Source organism: Rhineura floridana, chromosome 7 (genome assembly GCF_030035675.1).
Source record: "Rhineura floridana isolate rRhiFlo1 chromosome 7, rRhiFlo1.hap2, whole genome shotgun sequence".
Classification (NCBI taxonomy): Eukaryota; Metazoa; Chordata; class Lepidosauria; order Squamata; family Rhineuridae; genus Rhineura; species Rhineura floridana.
The window spans coordinates 116,324,762-116,351,382 of NC_084486.1; the positions used below are offsets into that span (position 1 = coordinate 116,324,762).

At 43.5% G+C, this 26,621-nt stretch overlaps 2 protein-coding genes across 14 annotated transcripts in view; one reads left to right on the forward strand and one right to left on the reverse strand.

Annotated features, from left to right (window-relative positions):
* ZIC4 (Zic family member 4) overlaps positions 1-23,792 on the reverse strand; it is a 40,199-nt gene extending 16,407 nt beyond the window's left edge. For 2 of the 8 annotated variants that reach the window (XR_009764089.1, XM_061636974.1), the window contains exons 1-3: positions 21,097-21,197; positions 15,374-15,539; positions 4,024-4,108 (exon numbers count right to left, since the gene is read on the reverse strand). Coding sequence is in view for 7 of the 8 variants with exons in the window: in XM_061636974.1 (XP_061492958.1) it covers positions 4,024-4,084 (61 nt within the window). In the remaining variant the exon portion in view is untranslated. Of the gene's footprint in view, positions 1-4,023; positions 4,109-7,675; positions 7,845-8,543; positions 8,576-9,998; positions 10,198-13,186; positions 13,270-15,373; positions 15,540-21,096; positions 21,198-23,688 lie in introns of those variants that run through there. The other 6 variants (XM_061636973.1, XM_061636971.1, XM_061636975.1 and 3 more) reach the window with 6 other exon arrangements.
* LOC133389395 (zinc finger protein ZIC 1) overlaps positions 10,161-26,621 on the forward strand; it is a 172,286-nt gene continuing 155,825 nt past the window's right edge. For 3 of the 6 annotated variants that reach the window (XR_009764091.1, XR_009764090.1, XM_061636982.1), the window contains exons 1-3: positions 10,162-12,035; positions 13,088-13,251; positions 14,146-14,333. Coding sequence is in view for 4 of the 6 variants with exons in the window: in XM_061636982.1 (XP_061492966.1) it covers positions 11,045-12,035; positions 13,088-13,251; positions 14,146-14,333 (1,343 nt within the window). In the remaining 2 variants the exon portion in view is untranslated. Of the gene's footprint in view, positions 12,036-13,087; positions 13,252-14,145; positions 14,334-20,227; positions 20,291-26,621 lie in introns of those variants that run through there. The other 3 variants (XM_061636979.1, XM_061636983.1, XM_061636980.1) reach the window with 3 other exon arrangements.

The following is a 26,621-nucleotide window of genomic DNA, read 5'->3' on the forward strand; positions in this document are numbered from 1 at the left end:
GCAGAAAAACAGAAGAAAGCCTGGGTTTTAAACATATGTTTAAATTGTTGCATTCTGGAAGCAGACTCCTAGTGAAGGACTTAGAATCGTGAGTTTAAAATATAGGACATGCATAAATAATCATCTAAGGAGCATTTCATTGCACTTTATACCACAGCAGGAGTTATATTCCTGTTTTTGAACATTTTTGTACAGGTTGCAACACTGAGGATAAAATAAAAGGCAGCTAAATCGATATTTATTATTATATGACTATAACACGCACACACACTTATGCCCTTAGGACTTGAAAAGTTACACATGCTGTAATTAGCTAACTCTTGTTTTCTAACATGTTCATGTAGACAACTTCAACCCCCAGCAGTTCAAGACAACCGACGTTCCCTTGCCATTCTCTTTGCCCTAAGTCAAAAACATTTTGCCTTGATCCTTCCCCCATCCCTGACTATCTCGGAGATCACAGAAAGAAAGAAAGAAAGAAAGAAAGAAAGAAACGTTATAGGAAGCAGGACTCTGGTAGGCTGTTACTTACAAAGGTACTGAGAGTGTGACTTCCAAATCAAGCTGTTTTCCTCATCCCTCCTTACAACCACTTCACCTCTACACACTTGACATCCTTCAATCCTGACAGTCCTCAGTCAAGGGAGAAAACATCTGGAACAGTTTATCAATTTTTAAAAAATATATCTGTGTTACCATCAGTTGACTTAGGCCATTCTAAAATATTGGCATGGCTTCTTGTCAAACGCTAATGGCTTTATCCGCTCTTACTTAAAACCCTGAGGTTCCTCTCACAGGGGTTTCCTCCCCCTTCCCCCCCCTTGCATGAATCCAATGGAAAAGAAATGGCCCATGGTGTCTCTCTCATTATATTAGGTGAAGTTAGTGCTCTCACACCTAGCATTTGTTGTGTACCTTGGGAGACATCTCTCTCTCTCTCTCTCTCTCTCTCTCTCTGTGTGTGTGTGTGTGTAGGAGAAGAGAGAGGGAGGGTGGTGATGTAGATGGAGTTGTACACATGACTAGAAGGTGGAGAAAACAGAAAGAGGAGGAACTGAACAAAGTTGTGCAGCTATGCAGGAGATTCCACATGCGGAGCAGCTCCTACCTGTCTGATGTGCACTTTCCATTGCGGTCCCCTAAGTGTGTGTGCAGTTAATTTATGCATTCACATTGCTTGCAAAGCTGGTTCTATGTTGGGTGAATAAAACGGCCGAGAGAGCAGCATAGCTTACAGCTCCACACATACAGAGATCTGGACTGAGCAGGGACACTCTGCCGTGTATTTGAAAACTGTCATGGCCCTTATGGAAGGATTCGACTTCTAAAATAAATACTGGAGCTGAGGAACTTGATGACAAGGAGAGTTGCACTTTCCAAGACTAATGCCCAAACCGCTTACGTTAACACGGCCATTAGCCAGAAGTATAATCTAAACTCCCCCAAGCCAATGGAGCTGTTTTGTTACCAGCTCCGTTGTTGATATTATTATTATTAGTAGTAGTAGTAGTAGTAGTAGTAGAAGCAGCAGCAGCAGCAGCAGCAGCATAAATATTTTGTTTCCCACGGCAGGGCCGGAGCCGCCCAAGGCATGGCATTTGGAAGCCCTTGTACGTTTGCTTATTCAGAATGTTTTGCGGATCGCAGATTTGTTTCCCTCCTCCCCTAGTTGTCTAAACTTAGTATTGTCAAGATGCTTAAATAAGGGGGTTGCATGCCCTTTGCTGACTGGGTCCACAGCCCAGTTAAGTCTGCTGTTTGAAACGATTAGGGTTATATGAAAGGATTTCAATGAGATTTCTTCTACTTGTGACTTCGTCTGAGCATCTTATCAACTTGAACACCGTGGTCTAGAGGCTTAGCAAAAACTAAAGACTTTTCCTGGCATACATTGTGTAGCAGAGAGATGAGTTTTCTGGAAGAAAAGGTTGCTTAATCAAACAGAAAAGCAACACAGCGTTGACAGCGCCTAGTAATAACCGTTGCAAAGTTGAACCAATGACAACTGGCTCCTTTCGTTTCAGGTTTTGCTTATAATATCCTCGGAAATAAATGCATACAGAAAAGAATGCAAGAAAACAGGCACTGTGTTCTGAGTTAAGAGCTCTGTCCCATTGACACCGCGGCAATTATGTCTAAGTGGTTGCAGGATTGTAGCCCAATGGCTGTTCTGTTGCATTGAGTGACCTCAGTCATGAGCTGGAAAAGATGTGGTTAAGATTTTATTTTATTTTATTGGCATAAAAACAGTACAGTGTTGTTTCTGTAGGTTGGGGAGTCAACAGAAATCTGGTGTGGGGAGAAGATGTACACCTTGTTTCCAAAATACCTGCTGTATCAGGTAAAAGGATAAAAAATCCACCTTTCCCTCGAGAGTCTCAATTTGCGGGGCTCTTATTTGAACTAAAATCAGAGATCTTCACATTGGTATTTTCTATAGTACTATTTTCCTCAATGAATCTATAACTTTTTTCCTGCATAAATACTACAGACCTGGTTCGTTTTCCCAATAAAAAATAGATTTTTTAAAAAAAGAAATAAACACCTTTAAAAAAAAAAACTTCATAAACGTAAAACAATATTCTGATCTTTCTAGCTGCGTGTATTTTCTTTACCCCCATCTCTTTAGTTTATTAGGCTGTATCTGCTAGCAGAATCTGACCTTTAGCTTTTAGTTAAAAAAGCCAGATTCTCTGGGCAACTGAGACCCGCAGAAACTTTTCCCGCAATTCTAATGTCTCTCTCGCTGACGGGTCATTGAATCAGTGTAGAGAAGTGGTGACCTTTTCGAAGAAGGTCTTCACTGCTTATGAAGAAGGAAAGCCTTGTGAAGAAGGAATTTCTATGCAACTCTCCCCCTTCCCACTGCTAAAAATCACCTTTAAAGGCAAATCTTTAGGGTACACTACTGAAATTGTAGTCTTATTTCGAATTGTAATGGGAGAAGTCATAGAAAAACAATCACCCTGATCAGAAGCTGTCTTAAGCTGGAATATCTGGTTGCAAGACTTGTGTCGTGCACATGATTTCAAGGGAAACAATCCATTGAAAACCCAAGTTATCTGGGGGATTAACTGAGTTGTTGATGGGCTGTAAGAGTATAATACAGGGGAAATCCGTGTTTCCTGATCACCTATTCAGCATTTAGGCGATCGGGAGACTTTACAGAGGGGAAGGAACCTGATGGATTCCACATTCAACAATATCAGAAAGAACCGCGTGGAAGGATTGGTGAAGAATTGCAGCAAGATAATGAGAATTATTGAGGAAGGTATTGCTTAGGAAAATGTTGCAAGAAATACTGAAGGACAAGAAATGAGAAATTCTGTGTTGTTTTCTCCTTTCATTTTGCCTGCCTTTTTATTACTGAGAGCTAGCGTTACATCTAAGTGGGCTAAGATGCAGGAAAGGATGACAAACCGGGTAATAGGTGAAGGTAGTGACCAGTTGTGATGGTAGGATAGCTTCAAACTCTCTCCCTTCCACCAGTTTAAAATCTGAAGTACTCAAGATCAACCCAATCAAATACTTATTTCAAATGGAATACTTAATTCAGTGCCTCCAGATTAAGGTATTCCTGTCAGATAAGATGTCAGTCAATGCCCTACTTAAGTCCTCTCCATGGAGGAAGTTGGGTAGCAGGACGTTGCGGAAGGCTCGTATGCTGGGCAACGATGATACATATCATGTAAACCCCATCGCCAAGATCAAAGCCTTGTTCTTTAATAGGATCCAATACACGTCAAACCTCATTCCAATCAAATCGTCCGTAAATGAATGCAAGATGAATATGTCATAGAATAATGTGACAGTGCAATCACAGAGGGTCAGGGGTTGTTGTTTCAATGAGAGAGTTGTCAAATATTAATTCTAGAAACTCTAGATGAATAGGCACAGAGCAGGATTAAGCAATTGCTGATGGGGCCTTGTGTAGCTGATCTGTGTTTCTGCAAGCAAGTTAAACACTAAAGGGGGGAATCATATATTGTTTTTGGGCTTTTTAAAAGTAATATTTTAACTTACTTGACCGTTCCAGAATATTTCTGTAGAGTCGTTTTCTTTTCCTCATTACAAGGGAAACCATGTGCCTTATTTTCTGATTTGGTTCCTGTTCAGGGGAGAGAAGGGGCAGGTTAAAAAAAACTGTCTAGTTTATATGCAAGTAATAAATAATTTGAGAATGGCGTGAAATCTTTTTTTTTTACCCCCACCCAGAATAAAAGCCTCACATTGTTTTGGAACCCAGTCTTTGTGTCTCCAAAATATGGCTGAAGTAAAATAGGGTGAGGGAGAGAAGGAAGAGGGAGAACCTGTTTACAATAAAACATTTCAAAAGTTTGTGCATATTTTATAGAACAACCCTAGGATTGATTTAGATAAAGAGATAGGACAGGAGCTTTTCCGAATTCTTCTTTGATCTCACACACCTCCTGGCAAAGGGTTGAGAAGAGTTACCACCGACGTAGGTGCACGATTTATGGGCTTTTCAGAGCTAATATTAAACTTGCTTGTGTTTGTTTGCAAGACTCCTCCAAACGAAGATGCTCACTCAGGTTCAAATCAAAGAGCGACAGGGAGAGATGAAACGCTTTAAAGGGTAGCTTTGCACTGTCTGACTCTACTTTTCAAAGGGGAACCAATGGCCTGTGCCAAGCGGAGGAGGTCTCGCTGTAGTTACTAAGAGGGGCTTTTAAAATAATAGATACAACCCATGACTTAAGGTACAAGCAAGTGATACTATGCAATCGTGACAATAACGCTTGTACCAATAACAGCGATAATAAATGAGCACGTCTAAATATTGTTGTAGGGGCTCTTTTTGGATAAGTACCTGAAAAGGAGGTGGGAAAGGTATTTATACCTTATGGCATCCCATAGGAACCAAATACGTGAGGTCATACAGGGATATTGCATGGCTTGTAGTTCAAAAAACAGTGCTAAATTGGAAGGATTTTCAGTTGAGGGAAATAAATAAATAATAACATGACTTTTTAAAAAATTCGCAAGGAGATTATGGCGGCGAGGAGAGGTTTGATCTAAAACGCCCAAACTTGAGTAATTATGAACCATTATCATTATGCTATTATTTGCATTCTGGAAAATATTTTATTAAAAACAGACAGCCAGGGGTAGCGATAGGATTGACTCAAATGCTATCAAAATTGAGCATAACTTGTCTAAATATCATATATAATTGGAGATTATAATGACCATTGAAGTAATGTTCCGATCCGAATAGGGAGAAAATGCTGGTTTTCTCCCCCTGCTTTTTACTTTTTGGTTCAAAAAGAGGAAATGGAGTGTGAGGTCCCAAAATGAAAAATGGCAAGGTATACCTTAATCTCGCTGATTAAGTTTTATCTTCTCCTTTTTCAATGCACACATTTCCCAAAATGAACAACTTTTCAAGAGGGCTTAGAATGGGGGCTAACGTAAACAGCGTATGTTCTATGTTCTGTGAGATGATTCTATTCTGTGAGATGAACAACTTCTGAGATGAGATGGAATAAATCTCGCGGTGTGTGCGCGCACACACACCTATACTATTTACATCCAGAAAAGTTGGACTTCTGCTGTGGGTCAGCAAGTCCATAGCCTCTGTTTCCATACTAAAAATAGTTCAGCAGCAAACAAATAATTGTCGTTAACTTTACTCTCGATGCAGCCGGCCTTTCTAATAAACTTCTAGCAAATCTATTACAGACCCAACGTTTATTCTTTGGAATACCATGCGCAATTTGGGGTTCTTCTTATGAGCTATTTCCATCCTCGCGTGGCCTAACTGTGGTAAGGGCAGCTGCAATGAATGCACCTCCTCTAAATGTTGTGCATTAAAAGAATGCACAACATTTAGAGGAGGTGCATTCATTGCAGCTGCCCTTACCACAGTTTAATTAATATATATATTAATTAAAAGCTCTCAGAGTCCTGTATGCTCATACGTAGAGAAAGGAAGGAGACACTTGGAGAGTTCTGTATGTCAAGAGCTTTGAAAACTGCTGGGAGCATTCCAAGCAGCTGTATTCTTGGACGAGCGTTAGGGAGTCAGGTAGACCTAGTTGTTTGAGAGGGGAGGGCGACCCGATGTGCACGCACGCGCGCGCGCGCGCGCACACACACATGCACACGCGCCCGCGCCCGCGCCCGCGGTTGCACACTCGAGTCATTGTCCCGGATACTGTGGGCTTGGCACATGTTCCCGGTCTCAGGTCAGAGGTCAAGCTCCAGGGGTATTTCCAAAGTCGGCAACTTCAAGAATTCAAGACTTCAACACTTATCCAGATTGATTAACTACATGATCAACAGTAGCCAAGGAAATGAAACGGACTTCACCTTTCTGGCCATTGGGAGGAATAGTCAGACGGGGGGACTGTGAAAAGTAAGAGAGAGAGAGAGAGAGAGAGAGAGAAAGAGAGAGATCGTGCGCGCATATGGGGGGGGGAGATGTTGCTTTACTGAATCCTTCTCGGTTCCCTTTAAGTCTTGGATAATCTAAAGCTCTGTCGCCCTCCTCCTTCTGATCTAGACTTTGCAGATATTCTTCAAGAATAAAATAAAAATGAAGCAAAATAAATCAGTGAGGGATTTACTTTTCGGGGGAGAGGGAACTTTGGAAGGTTCGTCCAGGCCCGTAGACCTTTTTGCATGAATTTAAAAAAGAACAAGGTGATGGGGTGATGTGTGTGTATGTGTAATGTGTGTGTAACTCGGTGACGGGAAGCTCCCTATTGAGATGCGAATGGAAGGCCCATTGTGAAAAGCTGCGAAGTCTTCGCCACCAGACCTTTAGCTGCAAACGCGGTTAACTCCTTCTTCACTGGGCTGGAGAGAGTGTGTGAAACTGGGAGAAGGTACTCCCGAGTTCTCAAGGGGCAGCAAGAGCTGGACTGACCCATCAGCGCCCCTCGGTTTCCTCGTGCCCCTCTAGCTCAAGGCAAAACTCTTCCACGGTCGGGAGGCTGGAGCAGAGGTGGACAGAAAGAACCACACCTTCCTAGGGCGCCCAATGGGACACCTCCGAGCGTTCCCTGCTTAGGATAAGGCTGTTCTACTCTTCTGGTCCTGTCTCCTCTGTTCCGTGGCAACCGCCGCTGTTTCGCAGCCCTCTGTTTTCTCCATCTGCAGGCCCTCCTGTCGTGGGATCCTTTCGCGACCAGAAACTGGGTGCTTGTCCCAGCGGCAGCAGAGTGGGAAACCCCTTGAGCACAAACGCCCTGATCCTCTGGCTCTGGGGACCAGGGAAAGTCCTGGCCGCCATTGGCAATAGGGCCATGGGCAGCGTTATCCACTCCACAGTCTCCCGTGGAGGACAGCCTTTGCCCGCCTGCCTGAAAAGGTGCCAAACCGCATCCGCACTGTGTGCCGGGATGGGGAGAGAAGGGGGGGTTGTTGAGGTTCATTCCTGCACATACCAAGCCTCCTCGAGGTGAAAGGTTGCTCCGCCGCTTGGCCTGACTGTGGCAGAAGGGAAGCGGCGTTTCCTAGTTCCCCTCATCCGTCTCCCTCCCCTTGGTCACCACTTCAGTCACTTACCCACTCCACCTGTTGATGCAGATATCCCCTCATTTATGCCTAGTGTGCCAAAACTGAACAACAGCAGCAACAAAAATGTCAAAAGACAGAGGCGGGGGGGGGAGTAGGGTGGGCAACGATTAAATAAAAAAAAACCAAACACCTCTTGGGCGACTCCATCGTAGCGGTCATCCTGCACTTCTTCTTTTCTTGCTTTCTGGGAGCAGTTGGGGATTGTACGATGAAGCAGAAATGAGCCTTCAGGACGATATTTTAACGGCTTATATGTCACGTCGGTGCATGTGGCTTTGAACTGGAGCAGCTTTCGTTTCCTGCGGAGAACATGCCGCAAATCCCACTTGATAACTTCTCCAACCCACAACGCTTGCACACAGACCGGACACACACGCACGCACACACACTCGAAGGGACTTTATATCTAAACATGCCCCCCTCCACAAATAATAAACAAACAGACAGACAAATAATCTTTAGACTGTACCCTTCCACTACTCGTGCCTCTTGAGATGGGGTTAAGTGTTGCTCTGTATTTTGTAGAGGCGAATCTATTGTATTTTGCCATCTCCAAGTATGTATAGATCATTCTCTCTGGGCAAAACGTTCCTGAGGTTCTTGCCCCTTGCTCTGGGATTGGGCATACTAAAGGGCAAGGGCGAAAGGGCAATATCTCATCACGCATACAAAGTCTAACACATGCAAATTCATTTATATTCCTTATCAAGAGGAGATGCTTCAGACCTGTTGATTATATATATATATAAATATATATATGCAAGCCTTCTTTCACCCAAGCAGGACCTGAGTTAACAGTAAGTAACAGGAAGAAACCAAGAAGCCCTGCTGATAGAACTGACTCGAAAATCCTCCTTATTTATTGAATCTGCTAATATTGCATTGCGTTGCCGAATGGTAGCAAAACATTTTAAAAAATCAAACAGGTCTGCTGGATAGCCTCCTCCCACACTTCCTGGAAATATAAAACTCTAAAATATGAAATATGTTTCACGCACCGTTGTTTGCCAAGGGAATTGATTCCTAATGCCTTTAATAGAAAACAGGAGAAATCAGATTTGGGCAAAGCCATACTGAAGTCATATAAAGGCTGGGCGAAGGTTTAAAACCCGAAGCAGTCTGATTTTCAGTTAACATTTATTCTCTCCCGCTCCCCCTCGCTCCCTCTCTCCCTCCCACACACACATTTTCTGAATACTAGGAAAAAATGCTCCAAGTTAATATATCCCTTAAAAAACACCCCTATATTCCCAGTAAAAGGCCTCATTCTAAAAATAATACCGGGGCATCACAGGCAATAACATTAGCAAGTTGCTTTGCTTAATTGATTGAGTCACAAAGATTGTCTCTTTTTAAAGTAGCCATACTTCTACATCTCGACAATCATTTTAATATATAGTCAGTGGGTCTTTGTAGCAGGAACAAAGAAGAACTATCCATAGTTTTTCAACAGAGCTGAGTTGGGAAAGGCAGGTTAATCGAGGGGTTGCATTTAGAAAACAAGCAAGTGTTGTATGTTTGCACTGAATCCAAATGTCTGCATTTTCCTAACTAAATCAAAGGGAGTGTTATTTCTTTTTCTGCTCACTCATCTGAAGGTAAGTAAATTTTCTCTGGCGATCACAAGCTTGGTCAGCAACAAAGGCGCCGCCTGCTTTTTCCACCGTCCTGGTGTGGCAAGTTGAGGAATTTCAATAAATGTGACAAGGGTGACTGATTTGTGAACTAGAAAAGGGTTGAGCGTCAGAAAATTTATATTGCTCCTATCTAGCGAGGATTTCAAATACGTTATAAAACCCCAGGACCCGAGAGCTCCATGCAGCACAGAAGAGACAAAAGAAACTTTGGAAAAAATTACAGTTTTAAAAAACCTGATTTAAAGAGATTGCGCAAAAAAGAAAAACAAAACAAGAAACAAAGTGAGGGAGAGACAACACCACCACCACACACACACACACACACACAGAGGCAGAAAAGTTAAGCGCTCTCACCCACCTGCCTTTTGATGGGTGCTAATATTTTTTTCAGAAAAACAAAATGATGGAACGTTACAGTCGTTTCCTCACAGAAATCACGTCTGTTGTTTTAAAGCAACATCTAATGTAATCAGCACATGCGAGAGCCTCAGAGGCTAAACAAGGAGAAAGCCCGAATTAAAAAGAAGCAAGTCACAAAAGGGCTTCCTTGGTCAAACCCCTAAAAAAGTTGTGTTGTACAAAGATCTTGATCTCCAGGAACCAATCACCACCATCATAAGAATGAAGTAAAAGATAGGCACAGGAATAATGTCTACTTCTTTCTCTATCTCCATAGAAGATCTATAGAAAAGAGACCTTTGGAATATTGTCGAGCCGAAGTATATATATATAATATTATATGTTTATGTATATAAAAAGTTGCTACTCCTGTACAAGCCTGTTTGTCAAAAGCGATGTCAATGCGCTTCACAATACCTGGGATTGATGAGCCGAGTTGGCCAATCAGGAGAAAAGAGAGGTTTTGCGCACCCTTAGTTGGAAAGGAAGGAGGGAGTTGCAAGCCAAAGTGGGAACCGCGAGGCACCAATGATCAGCGACGTCGGTCTTTACGTAGCTCCTCCCCCTTCTCCCATTCATCAAGGGGGGGACGGTGTCGTCTTTTCAATTCATTTATCTGCAGGAATGATTGCCGCTATCAGTCTCGCGTTCACCGCCCGGCTGAGGAGGTGAAAGTTTCTCCCCAGGAAGATAAACCGCAAAAGACAATATTGTGCATGATTTGCGCCGTTTTTTTTTTTAAACAAAGCAGGGGGAAAGAAAGGAAAGTGAAGGGGGAAAAACGCAAAGGAGGGGAAAAAGAGACGGAAGGGGACAAGAGTGCAAGAACTGGAAGAGAAGAGAAAATTGCTCGCTAGTTCGCTACATTCCTCTAGTTTTTTTTTTTTTAGATCAGAACTGAGGGAAGTTTAATTTTTGTTTTGGTTCCCCCCTCCTCCCCCGTCCGTGCCTGTTCCCTACACTCTCTTCTCCATTGTTATTTGCGAGTGGGGTCTTCTGAATTCTTTCCCTCCTCCCTATTGAAACCCCCTGAAAAGTGCAGTCCGAGGGGGGGGGGAAGGCGACGGTCGGTTTTTCTGCGCGCGCGCCCATGCCTTTCTTCTTCTGCTTCTTCTTCTCCTCCAATTTTTGCCGCTTGTAGCTTTCTTTCCCCGGCTCTCCCCACCCCCAGCCCTCACCCACCCTCTCGTTTTGTGTGCGTGCGTGTGTGTGTTTTGGTGCGCGGATGCCGAAGGGGGAGTTCCTGAGGTGGTGGCTTCAGTGGTGATCGTCGCGCGGACTTTTGCAAGAGAAAGAGAAAGGCTGCTTGGATTGGCGGCGGCGGCTTTCTTCTTCGTCGGCTTATCCTGCCTGCAGTTCGTCGGCTGCTGTTGCATCACCCTTTCCCCCTTGCCGTCTTCATTTTTTTCAAAATCACTTTTCCTCGGCGGTTGCTGCCGCAGCTGCCTGAGAGCCGGGAGAAGATGCTGCTGGATGCCGGACCGCAGTACCCAGCCATCGGCGTGACGACCTTCGGCTCCTCTCGCCACCACTCCACCGGCGACGTGACGGAGCGGGAAGTGGGACTGGGCATCAACCCTTTCGCTGACGCCGGCATGGGCGCTTTCAAGCTTAACCCCAGCAGCCACGAGCTGGCCTCGGCCGGGCAGACCGCCTTCACTTCGCAGGCCCCTGGCTACGCGGCCGCGGCGGCGCTGGGGCACCACCATCACCACCCGGGCCACGTCGGCTCCTACTCCAGCGCGGCCGCCTTCAACTCCACGCGGGACTTTCTCTTCCGCAACCGGGGCTTCGGCGAGGCGGCGGCGGCGGCCAGCGCCCAGCACAGCCTCTTCGCCTCGGCGGCCGGCAGTTTCGGCGGACCGCACGGCCACGGCGAGGCGGCGGGCCACCTCCTCTTCCCGGGCCTCCACGAGCAAGCGACGAGCCACGCTTCGCCCAACGTGGTCAACGGGCAGATGCGCCTGGGCTTCTCGGGAGACATGTACGGCCGGCCGGAGCAGTACGGCCAGGTGACGAGCCCGCGCTCCGAGCACTACGCTTCGCCCCAGCTCCACGGCTACGGCCACATGAATATGAACATGGCAGCCCACCACGGGGCGGGGGCCTTCTTTCGCTACATGAGGCAGCCCATCAAACAGGAGCTCATCTGCAAGTGGATCGAGCCTGAGCAGTTGGCTAACCCCAAAAAGTCCTGCAACAAAACTTTCAGCACCATGCACGAGCTGGTGACTCACGTCACTGTGGAGCACGTTGGCGGGCCGGAACAGTCCAACCACATTTGCTTCTGGGAAGAGTGTCCCAGAGAAGGGAAGCCTTTCAAGGCCAAATACAAACTGGTCAACCACATCCGAGTCCACACCGGGGAGAAACCTTTCCCTTGCCCTTTCCCGGGATGCGGGAAAGTCTTTGCTCGATCGGAAAATCTCAAAATCCACAAAAGGACGCACACAGGTACGACCCTAAACAAACAAACCGAACCTAGCTGTCCGTTTCCCGCTTAAGCAGATCGTTCTTTCCGAAAAGAAAGCAGTTCAAAAGAAATAAGAGTGGAGAGGGGGGCGTTAGGGAAGAAACATTTGAGGGGGGTCCTTCCTTAAACCTAACGTGGTGAATTAATTTGCATTATAAACCAAACATTGTTTTTCTACTTCTTTTGTTTTTGTAAAAGTGAGGAAAAAACAGAAATGTATGATAGGAATCTAACAGACTAGTAAAGGAGAGAGATGCGGTGGTGGTGAAAACATGGCAGCGACCTGAATTCTTAAATTTATTGGTTTTAATTAATTGGTAGTGGAGAGCATTGACTCTTATAGTGAGAAATCCTGCTAAATATATGGCTACCTAACCTCAGCTTTCCTTGCTATCCATTCCCGCCCCTCTCTAAATATTTAATTATGTGGGGCTATTGTAAGGAAACCGAGTTGTACGGGTTTATCTATTCACAAGGAAGCTTAGGGATCGCTGAAATCTCCCGTAATGCACCAGCTCCTTGTCTTTCATTTTTTTCTGGTGCTATATATTTCTTTCTCCCCCTCCCTGAAAAAAAACGACGATAATATAACAACCTGTCGTGTGTTCATCTCTGAATCTAAAGCAGCAGCTATTGTGATCTGAGGAGTCTAACCAAAGCTGTGTGGTGCACTACAGATTTAATTATCCAGTCGTAGACAGTTATATGATCGCTACATATTAAATAGAGAGAGGAAGGGGAGGTAAAACAGCACAAAATTTAGCCATAAAAGTGCCAGCAAACCTCCACCCCTCCACCCCCCAAAATGGTGTGCTAATGTATTATTTTACCAGGCGTTGGTTCTCTGATAAGAGTTTGCTGTTTAAAGGAAAGATAAGAAAGAAAGGGGGGTGGAAAGGAAAGAGAAAATAGGCTGTGGTTTTCAGTACTCATATGTAGTAAAACGAGGGTTAGACTTGGCTGTGGGTGTTCAGCCATACAAAAAAATCTAGGTGCCAGATTTCTAATTAGGTCGACTTTGTTTTTGTAATAGGCGAAAAACCCTTTAAGTGTGAATTCGAGGGCTGTGACAGGCGCTTCGCCAATAGCAGTGATCGCAAAAAGCACATGCACGTCCACACTTCAGACAAACCTTATCTCTGCAAAATGTGCGATAAGTCCTACACGCACCCGAGCTCCCTCCGAAAACACATGAAGGTAAATGGTACACGCAGCTTTTTCTCTGTTCTCTGTTCATGGGGATCTAGCCAGGCCGGCTGGCCTTCGCCTCTCGCGTTCCACCACCGGCACAGCGCTATTTACTGCGGCGAGAGAGAAATATTCGTTTATTTCTTATAAACAGAAGTGACTCGACTTCCAGGCAGGAAACTGGGAGGCTGGCCCGTATTGTTCTGCTACTCTAGAAAGGTTTTTTAAAGGAGAAGTGTTTACGTTGGTCCAAGGCGTGGAAAGCCTGGAGATCCGAGATCCCAGTTCTTTACGCTGTAAAATTGTCTCGCAATGGATGATCCCGGTTTGGGTTAGCCTGGGGTTGTGCATCGCTTCAGGGGGAGAATTCAAAGAAAAGACTCACTGGGGAGTCTGAAGGGACACAGGCAGGCATAGAAACTCTGGGTTTCTTGTTCAAGCCGTCGCTCGGATGTCGCTTTTCTTTTGTGTATTCCCAGGGCTGTATTTATCTTGCATGGCAGTTCGCAGAAATTAGCTGAGAACAGGCTATCTCAGTGTATAGTGAAGTTAAGAGCTCAACGTCTCTATGAGTTCAGCCAACATCCTGATTAGCGAAACAGGATCTCAAACTTCACGCTTCCCCCGCGTCGCTCTCTACCCCCCCCCGCCCCAGCCCCCGGTGGCATTTAGAGTTCAGTCTGTGAACTCAGTGATCTAGCATTTCGGGCAAGTAAATGGGCCGCATGCATGCATGCAGATTGTCTGTATGAGTTTATCAATACTTATATATGTGTATAGCCAGGTGTGTGTATTTGTGTGTGCGTGTGTACATCCAGCCATGCACATACATGTGAACACACACACACACACACAGACACACTTCAAGCACTTCCCTTTGTTACTCATTTCTCTGTTTTCTAGGTCCACGAATCGTCCTCCCAGGGGTCCCAGCCTTCTCCCGCTGCCAGTTCGGGCTATGAATCGTCAACCCCCCCAACAATCGTTTCTCCAACCACAGAAAACCAGACCACAAGCTCCTTATCCCCTTCATCTTCAGCAGTCCACCACACGTCCAGCCACAGCACGCTCACGTCAAATTTTAACGAATGGTATGTTTAAACAAACAAACGAACAAACAAACCAATGCAAATCCAACCTATTTAAAAGACTCCAGAAATTAATGAACAATTTGGAATCGATTTTTTTGTGTGTGCTTTCGGCTTTTTTCCCCTCTTTCTAATGCTGCCCATAGACCCAGGACGAATCCAATCAAGAATTCTCTCTCCCTTTCTCTCTCTCTCTTCCTCTCTCGTTCAATTTCTATTGTTTTGGTTTTGGTTTTGTCGTGTTTGGGGCAAAGGCTTGAAAAGCAAAAGGGTTTTCACAGAGCGGGTGAGAAGAGCAGGGTTACTGGGCCCTCTAGCCAATGTGCAGGGCTTTCTGATGGAACCACTGACTGGAGTTCTCAAACTGCATGTCTCCTTGGGCAGCGCCTTGTTGTTTTCTGTAAATACAGAAATACTAGCTTACAATGTACTGTTTGATTTTGTAAATAGTTATACCACAAGTTGAATAAGGGGATATGTGGAATTGTGGTCTTTGAATATATGTGGGGGGAGGGGAAAAGGGGAGGGGGAGGGAAAAAGGGGAGGAGGTTGAAGGGGGGAAGGAGGGAGGAGGTAGCAAATCATCTATTTGTACTGAATGGCAAGGATGTTCTAGTAAATGTGTACCAAAATGTGAATTACTTTGTATTATTACAGTCTAAACGTCGGCCTAACAGAATATTATTGGTATTAATGTGCTTTTTCTTTTGTATAAAGTGCAAACATTTCGTCCCAAAGTCCAGTCTGAGTAGTGCAGTAAAATGTTGTTACACGTCCTGTCAAGAAATTCGTATAGTGCAAGCCTGGATCTGCGTGTCAAACTGTTACATTTGTTTATGTAAAGTGGTATTAAAAAAAGCTATAAACTATAACCTGTCCGTTGCTTTTGGCAAATACAACCACATACTGTATATACTTCCTAATTTCCATATTTATCCGCATGTAAAGGTCCGGTTATACATGTTACAGATATTCAATATTTATGGCTAGAAGAATTGGTATGTACAATTTAGTTTACAGAACTGTTTGGTAATATTTCATACCTTATTAAAGATTCTGAAATCCCATAATCCGTGGTAGGAATCCTTATTGACTCAGCCTGCTGCTGCTGCTGCAACTTAGGTTATAGGACAATAAACTCCAGACTGGACCAAGGATCCTCTCTGTCACTTCCACTCCTTGCTCCACTCTTCTGCCATTATGTCTTCACTAAACAAGAAGATTGATACAAATGTGATGAAGGGACATGTCCCTGCTGGCCTTAGGTTAGTGCATAATTAGTATTTATATCAAACCCTGAGAAACAAAAGTTTTTGGCTGCAATATAATTTAAATGACCATTGCTGACTAATAATGATGATGATGATGACAACAGAGCAGCCATAGATTGCATGAGACCCCAGCAAATTTTGTTAGGGAAAAAAAGAAAGAAGGATGGGCAGGTATTGCTACAATATGGTAAAAGGAATTTGCCCTTGGCTAAAGTCAGTAAATAATTTATATTGAAATAATTTATATGAGAACTTTAAACCTGAGAAGATTTCAGTGAAATTTAACTGACACTGCTTGAGATCACAAGCCAAGTCTTTGACTTGCAAGGCCTTCTACACCCCTCATCCTCTTACCCTAACCCCTCCCCCATCATATTATTTTCCTCCAGAGGCTGCTTCCTGTCATTTACAGTGGGTACTTTTTCCTATATTTTTGCCAGCGTTAATAGTTTCTTAGAACAACAGCAGCAGCAGCAGCCAAAGAAACCAAACCCAGAGGGGGTGGGTGGGAGTTTATGTAGTTTGATTATCTCTTTTATCCCCCCCCCCCATTTGCTTAAGAAATTTGTTCCATTGGCTGGCGGTGATACAGTAAATTTGTAAATGAGAAGACAATATATATTTAAAAAAATCTAAATTACTTGTGCTTAATGACTGTGGCAGAACGCCTTTTTCTCTAAATCAGATTGTCTTTCTTGCAGTTTAGTTTGATAGATTTGTAAGCTATGGTGCTTCCGTTAACTTAGCAACGCTTGTAGGAACCGCTAGGCTTTGTTCCTTGGTCTAGCTTGCATGATCGCCCCATTAAGCAGACAACATATCAACAGACAACCCAGATCAGGAGCTCTCTGTGTTTGGGATATTATGTCACAGAGTGAATTGCACCTGCTGACCTTTCTCGTAGGCCAAGACGGCATTTTAACAGCTTCTTTTAAAATATAGATAGAAGTTCAGCGAGTCAGCTCCAACATCAAGGACGATGAGGATTTGGAGATGGGAAAAGCCCGTGGTTTGGATCGCCATGTTACCTTAATTCTTAATACATTTATCTGCGAACTGCTCACAATATATTATTGTCCTGGTCGATCTTTCTTATTATATGTAGGATTTTGTAGTCCTGGGGAAAGGAGAGACTTGTGATTTGATCTTTTGCTTGAATGTTTTCCTTACGTTTAAATAGGCCTGGCTGGACCCTATAAAAGTAGGATATGGGCCGCGGAAATGTGCCGCCATGTCTTATAGACCTTGTCAGTTGGAAAAGAACAGTTAAGAAACGGTAGAGCCGGTTTTGGTTTTTTTAAACTTCACTTTCAAGAAAATGTTTTTCTGATGAGAAGCTCATTTATCGGCTCTTTCAGTGCAAAGAGCGCCACCTTGCAGGGCCTTCAGATACTGAAAGAAGTTCGAGAAGAACCATAGAGGCAGAGCACAACCGAGAGCAACTGCGGCCGAAAAGACACGTTGGCTACTCATTAAACGCCAAAGAAATGCAATTACAAACTTGAGCCGTCTCTAGACAGTTAGCGTTAGTGGAACGTAGCAGTCTTAGCAATTTAGTATGCGAGCCTAAATGTAAAATGAGAGATACAGGGAAAAGTCTACGTTATGTCTGCCTTACCGCCGCCCCCCCCATCTCGCCCTAGCACAATTAAAAGAACCGTCAGCTCAGTTTACCATATCGAGAAGAATCTTAAAAGATAAATGTTATAGCTTCTTTGGATATGCTTTTTTTAAAAAAAGTCTCCAATTGTGGTTTATTAGAGAAATGTGTTTCATCTGAAAGGAGCACTTGCTTACCAAAACCGAGTATTCTGTAATTTTCATATCAGATGATTTTGAACATAGTTGACACTAAGTTATATATATGCTGAAAGTTGTATTGTAACCCCCCCTCCCTAACAACAGGCTTCTCGAAATAACCAGTCAGCCATGCATCTTTGGTACATAATTCAGAGATTAATACATGTTTTTTTTAAAAAAGGTTAACACATTTCATAACAATGTTCTATTTCTCTAGTCTTGAACACACACACACACACGTGTGTGTGTGTGTGTATGTGTATAATTACGTTCATATACCTGGCAAAGATCATTATTTCTTGACAAGGATGCTATTAAGAAGAGAGCTTGCATAAAATGGCCTTTTAAACTTCTACTAGTCTCTCATTGTGTGGGTACTTTTAATGTCTGCTTCGTGAGATGTATTTTTCATACTTTTCTTCATGGGCTATTAGGTATGGAAAGATGTGAATGCTGGTTGAAAAATATGAATTGTTAGAGCCTATTTAGCAGAAACTCCAGACAATGCAGGAGCGGGTTTGTGGGGCGTGTAGAGCCGGGTGTTTGGATTACTGAGGCAGCAGCCTGTGGCTCAGATGATGTTGCTGTTGTTTGATTCCCAGACTCTCCATCATCTTCCAGAGGATATAAGATTTCTGTAGGCCAGTGTGGAACCTTTGAAGACCACCCAGAAACAGTGTCCCAAATGTGTGGATATGATTGTGTTCCTGAGAGTTTTATATGCAGTCACACAAACCGCAGACAGTCTTCCTTGGCTGCAATCCTGTGCACATTTACTTGGGAGTAACTCCTATTGAAATAAGTACAATTTATATACGAGTAAAATGCACAGTGCTGTAACTATTATTCTTGTATAATACTTGCAGGCAGCAGCAGTCTGTAACCTGATTTCATAAGTACTTACATTTTTAACTTTTTTTTCCAATGCCATCATTCATTCTCCCACACTTTTTTTTTAAAAAAATGGGAGTCAGTAGTGAGTTTTAGGATACACTCGGAAACATCAACGACAACATCCTAGTGTTCAATATGATTCTCTTCTGAGTAAACATGGTTAGGGTCAGTTTGAAAAGTAGGATTTTAAGAATGAGCCATATTCAAAGAAAGGGCTTTGTAAAGAGGAAGATCATCTGGAATTTCTAAAGGTTAGAATGGCCAATCTTCTGCATGCATTACAACAATAACTGTTTACAAATGTAAAATACAAAATATCATTCTCTGGTTGTTGTTTTTCTAAAAGAGAAGTTGACTTTGCTCGAGTGCACATTTACACCCTGATCCTAAATAATGTGTGCTGTTTATTTTTCATCAGCATTCTGCTGAAACTATCAGAAAATGAAAATCCATTTTGAATTATTGATTTTTCATGAAAATCCCACTGAAATTCCCATTGATTTCCCACTGAAATTCAATTGAACTTACTTCCAAGTAGCTGTTTAGGATTGGAGTCAAAGGGAAGAAGGAGAAAGGGGTAAATGAGAAGGGCATGCCCGCCTACACTGTGAGCTCTCTGGGGAGGAGGGGTGAATGGAACAGCTCCAACGAAGACACCTTATACTTTCCTAGAAGTTAGTATGGCAAAAGTCCGAAAACCTATATTGGAAAATCTGTTTCTGGCAAGGGAATAGTAGCTGGAGTATTTTTTCTTCTTTTTCGTTTTTGTCGAGAAAGGAAACACAGTTGTATTTAAATGAATCGTGCCCCAGAAAACTAAGAGCACTTCTGCGTTGTTTCTACTTCATATGCTTTCGTGTATGTACATTATTTACCTACTCCCACATTTCTGTACTATGCTGTATATTTCTTTCTGTGTGTATACGTCGGCTTTACGCGCACATTAGTAGACTTTAACCTGCTCCAATGATATAAGAACGCAAGATCGCGAGCCATTTACCAGTCTCAAACAGTTAAAGAGAGTATGGTAACATTTTCGAGAAGGGAGCAAACCAAGGCCATGAGAGGACCAACTGCAGGCAAAGGGGTGTCAGCAGAGGACTCCCCGGCCCCTCACTCAGAAATCGCGACAAGCCCACTTTTTTGCACCTGCCGAGATTCCTTCACATGGATTTTCGATATTGCCTCATGTTCATGGTTTCCCCTGTATATAGAAAACGTTTGTTTTGGGGCTTGAAATACACCACATACCTGTTATCTAATTCACATCTAATGGACCATTGTATGCTTTAGCTATAAATGTCATGTACACTGGCTCAAACAACACCTCTCTTCTCTTTGTAGGTTTAATTGGTAGCTTCGTATTTCACTTCATTTTTATTTGGCTTGCCTTCCCCTCCCCCCCTTTGGATTTTTTTTTGGTGTGATCTCACCATAGCACACTACCTCGCCCTCTCTCCGCCTCCCCTCTTTCCTTCCCTTTCTTTTGGTCCTCAACACACACACACATACTACTCACTCCGGGACATGAGCTACTTACTCCGCTTGGCCTGAACTAACGGAACTGAGTGTATGCATGTATATGATAATGAAGACAGAAAAATAGTAAAATAAAATAAAAGATCAATTATCACTTCTCTGCTAATTTTAGAAAAGAAACAGGATGTGCACACCCACGCACAGACAAGTACCCACACACCCTTTCTTTTGTCCACAATTGATATTGTTCACTATGATATGTTATATTAATCAATTGTCCGCTATGTTATGTTATATTAATCTGTCTCTTAATATAACATGGTCGGTAAGCACAAGATGGGCAGGATATAAATCTGCCTATAAAATAAGCAAATAATGAACAATTCATTTTAAAGTCAATTGCAATCTTTAAATGTGACATGATCAATCTTACATCCACCCTTCCCTTCCTAGGTTCTGTAAGTCAGGCCTGCTTCACCCTCGATTAACAAGAAACAGGATCATGTGAAACCAGAGGGCTATTTTTACCCTGCAGCTGGAAGCTGTCATCAATTGGTAACATTTATTTTAGCTTTAGAATGATAGTATAAAATAGCATGAAGTTTCTAGATGGCACCCCTATTGGAGGCAGGGTTTTTAAAAAATAATAAATCAAATTAACTACCCAATCATGCTGACTCTTCCAAGATAATGTTAATAATTTAATTATATATTTCATATATATATGTATGCATGCATGCACGCACACACACACATGTTATCCTGGAAGAGTCTGCATGTATATATGTGCATGTCTGTGATGATTCATGCTCTGAAACACACCATATTTTTATATACATAGTTAAAACCAGGAACGATAGGCTTGCTGGGACATGATCCAGCAAAATAAAGTATTTTGAAGTCACGTTTATTTCAGTAAACATGGGCTTACGTCACTTTCCTTGCAATCAATGTGCTTAATGTTGTTCTACATAATAAACAATTATTTCAATACAAGACAGAAATATTCAAACATATACATGTGCTTGTTTATGTTTAGGTATGTCCTTCCATCATCTATTTTTTGGCAATACTTTTAACCATTTTTATTATAAATCACCCAATTCCATTATTTCTTGAATGTGTGTGTTAGACCATTACGATTTCAAAAGGCAAACGGCACCACAGAAAACTAAAGGGGGAGGGAATAAATAAAGAAATCGCATGAAACACACACACATGCACATGCGCTCCAAAATCCCACTGCAAGACCATATGTTTTCTTTTCAATACTACCTCCTTCACGAAAAATGAATCTGGGAATTTAGAGATAGGTAACGTACTCGGCTTTGCTTTTTGTTAAGGAGAGTTCCTGGAAAACAAGAGAAGACTACGTTTTTAGAAGCCTGGCTGTGCTTTCTGGCTTCATCAACGCTGCCAGCGATCTCTTTCCAATGCCACACATGAAACAAGCTGCTCTCTTTAAGTACACACACGGCGCTTGGCGTTAGATGTAGACTTGAGGCGCATGCGCCCTCATCACGCTTGGGCACAGCTTCCACGTGCTGTTGAATATTTATAACTCTCAGCACTTCCTAAACTGTCTAGAGAAGGTAACCACACAGAGACTAAATCATCGGGAAGCCGCTGGCCTGGCTCCCAAAATACTTTGGTAGGGGAATATACACGTGTTAGTTTTCAGACATCTTCGGTTTAAGTAAGATCGTAACACAACAAGGCAGAGAAGGTTCATAAACCTTGACAGATAAACATCAAACAATGTAACACACACACACACACACCAACCTCCCCCCGAAAGGCTTCGTAGGGCGCGAAGGCAGCAGCAGCAGCAGCAGCAATAGCAAGAGGGTTCTCAAGGAGCGTTCTGCGACTGCAGCCACATGGAGGAACAATCATTTCACCCCGATTGGGCCAGGAAGCACCGGAGTTGACTACACAGAATTCTCTGTGGAAGAGTTCTCTATATTTTGACTCTCCCCGCGCCCCCAAATAGCCACATCACATAACGCGATCAGATTCATTTTACTCCATGTTTAGGTGGGCCCGAACACGTCCCTCGAATGAATCTTTCCTTAGGCCCCAGCGGGGGTATTGGATGCCTTACTCCTGCGCTTAACTCTGGCTTGTCTGTCAACAGCCCTGCGGGCCGCAGCACTTCCCGTCGTCCCAAGCCTCTGCAAGCCGGACTAGTATAACCCATCTCACTTAATGAATCCTTTAGCTGGACCCTCGAGTCCTAATAATTTTCGGATAAGATGTCTGCTGGTCCTAGATGGTGAACGCCCAGGAAGCACAGGATCGTCTCTACCATCCACTCGACACCAGGAGATCATTTATTTCCAGATCCGATCTTACTCATTTGAGTCAAAAGACAAACCGCGTGAAATATGATTGGGATCTGGAACCTGGATGTGGTTATTTCAATCAGTCTAACATTCTAGAAAAATACGCCTACGTAAATGTGCCACTTACAGCTATTTTAAGTTTGTTTGTTTTAAGAAACAAAATAGAGCCACCCTGATGGGCCAAATAGAAAAAAAAATACTTTAAAAAAAAACCCAAGTGATTGTTTTCTAGCCCTATAATGAGGACATCACGCACCAGGTAGGCAGTAACGGACTGCTTAAGCTATGTTTAGCCAGCCTCACAACTCCGTCAAAGCTCTTGGATTTCACCCTTCAGCGTGCCATTAAAGTAAGTAAGAGGGCACTAACTTAGTACATAGCGGTACCTTAAGCTTCTTTGCTTAAATGCATGGGAAACAAGAGGTCTTTCATACTGTACAGTGGAACCTCACTCGGAGTGGGCACTCTCCCCTTCTTTAATGTGTATGTGTGTGTGTTTTGAGGGACCCCAGATTGTCGATGTCAGTTCCCTCTTACTCAGTTTTCCTCAAGCTGGCTCAAAAGTGGTCATCTGGTTTAGACTAGAGATTCATTTTCAAAGTTAGTGGATGGGCTATTATGGATGGAGGAAAAAGGGAGTCGACCACACCCTCTCTTCCTCCTCCCCTCTCTCTTGCCCATCCTCCCGTCGTAAATCATCTACTATTATCTAGATTCTTTCGTCTTTGGATACCTGGCGTTCAAGTTCAGACCCCAGACACCTAAGCACTACATGACAAGAAAATAACGCTTGGACTGTCAATAGGAATAAAGACTTAAGTACTCTGTCTTGACCCCAAGATCATTTCCACGAATTTGTTTACACCAGGTGGGAATTTAAAACTAGACACCCCCCACACACAATGTACACATGAAATATTGCAAAAGGGTTGTTACAATCCTACAACTCTGCGCCCACAGAGCACATTTTTAGACTGGATGTCGGTAACTTTTACAAAGAGTTTTGCAACGCAGAGGTGCACGCGTGCGCGCACCTTATTAACGTGACCGGTCAGTCTCTGTCTAAACAGATGGGTTCATTTCGTTCAAAAGGTGGGAGAAGAAACATCCGACCCCACAACTGTTGATCATCTTTTCCTTTTTATTTAAGACCATTGCATTCTAAAAACACGGTTGCAGTTTGTTTCCTCTCTTCACAGTAAATGAACCTAATAAACTATACTCCAGTTCTTCCAGAAGTAAGTTGTTTGGAGACGCTTCTCCCCCCACCCCCTTAGGTAGAAAATATTTAAAAAACTAGGGTAAGGGAGAGTAAAACGCAGGAACAGAGAACAAGAGGTGTCGTTTATTCTTTAGACCTTCTCCAACCCCTCCCTTCAAACTATCTAGACTATTTTAGTGTTTGTCCCTTTTCTTCCTTTGGCTAATAATTAAAGCACAAGCACGCTTCCCCGCCACCCCCAAACCCACTCCAGCTTAAAGCTTTGTCTGAAAGCTGTTTTGTTTACAAAATAATATTTATTGTCAAGAGATGCGCCCCCCCCTTACCTCCGGAGCGTTTACACTTACACTTTTCGCTAGCTGGAGGGAATGTAGAACTGAGATTTGGCCCTGGATATAATCTCCCCGTCTCTCTCCCTCTCCCTCTCCCTCTCTCCTTCTCTTTCTGTATAGATCTGGCAGGGCTTTGCTCTCTTAACTCCCAGATCTTTGTTTCGGTGGTGGCGGCCAGAAAGAGCAAGAGAGCGCTGTGCTCTCACTTCCCTCTGGCTTCCTTTAAAAAACACACACACAACAACACGCAAGTCTTCTTCCAACTTTTCCTCCAGTTGTTCACTTCTCAACCCTGCTGACAGGTTTTGCCGAAAACCTACAGTCCAGCTTTGGTAAGTGATGCGTTGCTCCATTGCAACAAAACGGCACTGCTCGGATAGCCTGTGTGTGTGTGTGGGGGTGCGTGGGTGGGTGGGTGGTGGTGGGGTGACGTGTGGGAGAGTGTGGGGGTGGGGTGTTTTGTTTTGTTTGCGAGCAGAGTTGCCCAAGTACTTTCACATCACACAGGACACAGTTAAACTACTGTGGCTTTGAAATCTCAACAGGAACAAGCACGATCACTATTTGTTGGCTCAGACAGACTTTATGACAAGAAAACTGAATCTGCCCAGCAAACTTTTTGCGGCTGGTATTGTTGTTGCTGGAGAAACTTTGAGGAAATCGAGGCCTTTTTTTTTTTTTTTGCCTTATCTGGGTATTTACCTTTTTTTTTGGCATAATAATACAAAATAGGCAGCTGCCACGGGGTTCTGAGATCATTATTTCTGGATTTAATAGTGATTTGTTTTTAGTATTATAACTAATAATAATCTTCTGTAATCATCTTAGTTTAGTAATTGTATTGTTGGAAATATAAAGCTAAGCTATCGTTTTGCAGTCTAAGAGATATCTGCACGTAGTGTTCCCAGCCCCCTCCAAACATATGGTTTCACATGAATTTAAACTAATCTTATGAGAAGCTTCTTAATGGTGTTTCTGTTAAAATGGAACTCTGAGTGATTGGAACTCACAGATATTTAGATTAAACCTAAGCTGAATCCCTCCTTGCCCCCCCTTTCTCCCCCCCCAGGCAAGGAAAGTGAACATAACTGCTGTGTAGAGTTGACCTTTCGTTGACACGACTTCGTAGGAGACAGTTTGCAAATGAGGGTTGGATATATTAGATACTAAAGTTAGCGGGTTTAGGTGGTACCCGGCGGTAAATCCACTGGAATTAGCCAGAGAAGTAGTTAGCCTCCGAGGTCTGAAAGTTTAACAAAGTTCAAAGGAGTATGAACAGCATCTCGAGAGATCCCTGGAAATTGCAGTTGAAGAGAAGACGATTCTCTTGGGTTCAAAAGCACGGGCGGCCGCAGTAGCGGCGGCAGCGGCGGCGGCGGCAGCACCTTCAAGTTCACGGCACTTTCCGCTTCTCGAAAGCTTTGGCGTTGTTCTCACTTTTCTGTAGTAGTTATGATAACAATAGCGTGGCACCGTGATTTCCGTTCTTAGAAAACCCAGCGCCGAGCAAGCGTGTGAAACAGTTGTGCTAACAGTTGTGCTAACAAGTGGTGTTACTTTCTTAGCGCTGGAAGTGTGAACGTATCGGATTCGTCAAAAACGGCATCCTTAAAAAGTGGATCTAAACAAAGAGCCTCGGGGTTTATCACCCTGCGCACCAAGATGACTCGTGGACTAAAATGGATCTCTCTGATGGGGGAGGGGAGATTTTTCTTTTTGCTTCCGGAACAAAGAAAAAGCTGTACAAACAAACAAGAAAACAACAATAAAAGCCACGACTCTTTTCTTGCGCTGACACTCTCGCCCCCCCCCCTTCAGTCTCCCTGGAGTGTTTCCATAGTTAAGAGTAACTCGAGATATCCTCGCCCTTGAATGTTTGTTTGCGTTATTAAAGTTTACTGGCACATATTATAAGACCTTCCTATCTTTGAGTTGGTCTTAGTATGCACTTCGGTTTTTACAGTTACCGGTGCTATATTAAAATCAAGCTGTTTGATTTGGTACCATAATACGAGACTTCCCACTGTCTGGCGGGGAAAGGCGAGGTACAATGCTAGAAAATGTTAATGTAACAGCAGAGGACCGCCCCCCTTCCCTTGGCACGCAGGCCCCCGGCTCTGTTAACTTGTCAAAGGTTACTTACACAACTTTTACGATGGACTGATCTCTCTAAGGCTACGATCGTATACGCACTTGCTTGAGAGCAAGCCCCAATGAAAACAACGGGACTTACTTCTGAGTAGACACACTGATAGGGTTGCACTGTAAGATGCTTTCAGTAGGAATGTCTCCCGCCCTCCCAGCAACTACATGTCATGGGGAGGGGGAAAGGAGGCATTTAAAGGTTTTCCTGCTTTGCCGACTTAGGTTTTCGCTTAGTATCGCAGAACGGCAGGTTCAACATCAACAATTTTAACTAGCTAGAGTCTTCCTCCCAGGTCCATGTCAATGAAACTTGTTTCTAAGCCATTTTGCACAACTTCTCATGCCACGTTTATTGTCTCTTGGAATTAAAAATAAAAGAGGTTGCCTAGCTAAAAAGGGCGTGTGTGTGATTTTGCATTCTATAGGGGGGCAATTTGTCTATCGACAGACAAATTGTGGGGCGGGTGGAGTAGAACCCTACAGCCTTTTCCACCAAATGAATGATGAGCGAGATTCTGTTTCAGTCAAGTCACCTTCCTGGTCGGAAAGAGAACTCAGCTGTATATAGATATATCTAAACATTATTTCCCAAGAAGAGGTCTTTGAATCCATTCTTCCATACCCTTTTGAGGGAGACTTACTTACGTCAACCAAGCCTACTGAGGACTAGAACCTTTTTCAGGATGCATTTAGTGATCCGAGATCAACCTTAGGAAAGAGTGGTTTTAGCAGGGGAATCTCACTCAGGCCCCACTCCTCTACTGTGTAGTCAGGTTTTAGTAAAACAGCTGGCTTTCTCATGA